The sequence below is a fragment of the Protobothrops mucrosquamatus genome, unplaced genomic scaffold (genome assembly GCF_001527695.2).
Source record: "Protobothrops mucrosquamatus isolate PMUCROS unplaced genomic scaffold, P.Mucros_1.0 scaffold247, whole genome shotgun sequence".
In the NCBI taxonomy this organism is placed as follows: Eukaryota; Metazoa; Chordata; class Lepidosauria; order Squamata; family Viperidae; genus Protobothrops; species Protobothrops mucrosquamatus.
This window is the reverse complement of record NW_015386596.1, coordinates 167535-169453: the sequence shown is the minus strand read 5'-3', so window position 1 is coordinate 169453 and position 1919 is coordinate 167535. Positions and strand designations below refer to the sequence as shown.

The 1919-nt window shown below is 33.1% G+C and overlaps 1 protein-coding gene across 1 annotated transcript; it reads left to right on the top strand.

Annotated features, from left to right (window-relative positions):
* Nucleotides 1-490: 490 nt before the first annotated feature.
* LOC114922463 (olfactory receptor 14I1-like) lies at nucleotides 491-1423 on the top strand. Its single transcript, XM_029283837.1, has one exon. The coding sequence runs from the start codon at nucleotides 491-493 to the stop codon at nucleotides 1421-1423; it is 933 nt and encodes a 310-aa protein (XP_029139670.1).
* Nucleotides 1424-1919: the final 496 nt, after the last annotated feature.

The window sequence follows — 1919 nt, the reverse complement described above, 5'->3', positions numbered from 1 at the left end:
TTAGTAAATATCAAGAGATATTCAGGACAGAAAGAAAAGAGATTATACCCAATATTGTCTAACACTGCCACAGTTGAACATATCAGGATTCAAATAAAATAGTTAGTAATTACTGTCTTAAAGATAACTGCCTGATTAAACACTTTTCTTTCCCAAGATTTTAAATTTCCATTTCATTTATTGTGATAGGAAGGGCTGACACTTATGAAAAATGTAGTTTCTTAAATACCTATTAAAAATGAACAAAACTGTCATTTATATCTGATTTTAAGACAAAATATAGCAATAAACCTGATTGCTGCTGAATAACATTGACATAACTGACTTGTAAAACAAGATAATTGACTGATGAAATTATTTAAATTGAATAGCTGAAATGTTAATGTGTTCACTGATGATTTTTTAGTTACTCTAAAAATCTCTCTAAACTGTTCTGAATGGAAAATCTTTAACAATTGTTTATTTTCTTCTAGGAAAGTCATGATGAAAAATGGATAATAACACATCAGGGTTTCTCCTTTTGGAATTTTCAACAATTTGGGAACTACAGACTATGTACATAACTTTATTACTAATACTGTACATAATGACAGTAACAGGAAACTTTGTCATCATCATTGCTGTTATCGCTGATCACCACCTACACACCCCCATGTATTTCTTCCTGATGAACTTAGCTGTGCAAGACATTGGTTCTGTTTCTGACATTATTCCCAAAGCTGTTTTCAATTCTCTTACAAATACAAGGAAGATTTCATATGTTGGTTGTCTTGTTCAAGTCTACTTGATTCTATTCTTCTTCGGCTCGGATGTTGCCCTTCTTACAGTTATGGCATATGATCGGTATGTTGCTATTTGCAATCCTTTGCAATATGAAATAATAATGAACAGGAAAGCTTGTGCCAAAATGATTGGAAGTGTTTGGACTGCTTGCCTTCTCAATGCTGCATTGCACACTGTTGAAATGTTTACTACTCCTTTCTGCTCTAATATTATCAACCAATTCTATTGTGAAATCCCATATATACTAAAGATTACTTGCTCTGATTCATATATAAGTGAAATTGGAGTTATAATGTTCAGTGTTTCATTAACATTTGGTTGTTTTGTCTTCATTATTTCTACATATGTGCTGATTCTGGCTGCTGTTCTCAGAATCCCTTCTGTACAAGGGAGGAAAAAGGCCTTCTCCACTTGCCTACCACACCTCACTGTTTTCTCCATATTTATGTTTACTGGTTCCTTTGCTTATCTGAGACAGATATCTGACCATCCATCCCATATTGATTTCATAATTACAATAATGTATTCCATTATTCCACCCATGATGAATCCTTTAATCTACAGCATGAGAAACAAGGAAATCAAAGTTGCTCTTTCAAGACTTTCTGGTCAGAGGTCATTTCATTTTAAAGAAGTATGACTTGTGTAACTATTTTTGTATTTTAACAGAGAAGCAAAATATATACATTTGATATAAAACTTATAAAACCACCTCCTGATTGCAGACACTTAGCTTAGGATAGAAAGTTTATTTTATTGATTATGAGATTGATCTCATATAAGTTAAGACTGATGATGCTATGGTCCATTGAGCCAATACTGACCCCTGGTGAGTATGGGACCATTCCCTGCAGTTCTCTTGGCAATAATTTTGAAAGTGACTTGTCAATACTTTCTTTCATTTCCCCATCTCATATGAACAGTTTCCTTCAAGTCCTGCATTTAGATCTTGTATGCCTCTAGCACATTTATAAATGTGACCCATAATAAATGGGAAATTTATATTTTTGTTTGTTGTTTCCTTGGCTCTGTTCTCAATTCTGATCACAATTTTGGAGAATGAGCTAGCTGCTGTTTCTCAGCAAAATTGATTGATTGATTATGTGCCATTAAATCTTTTTTCAACTCCTAGAATC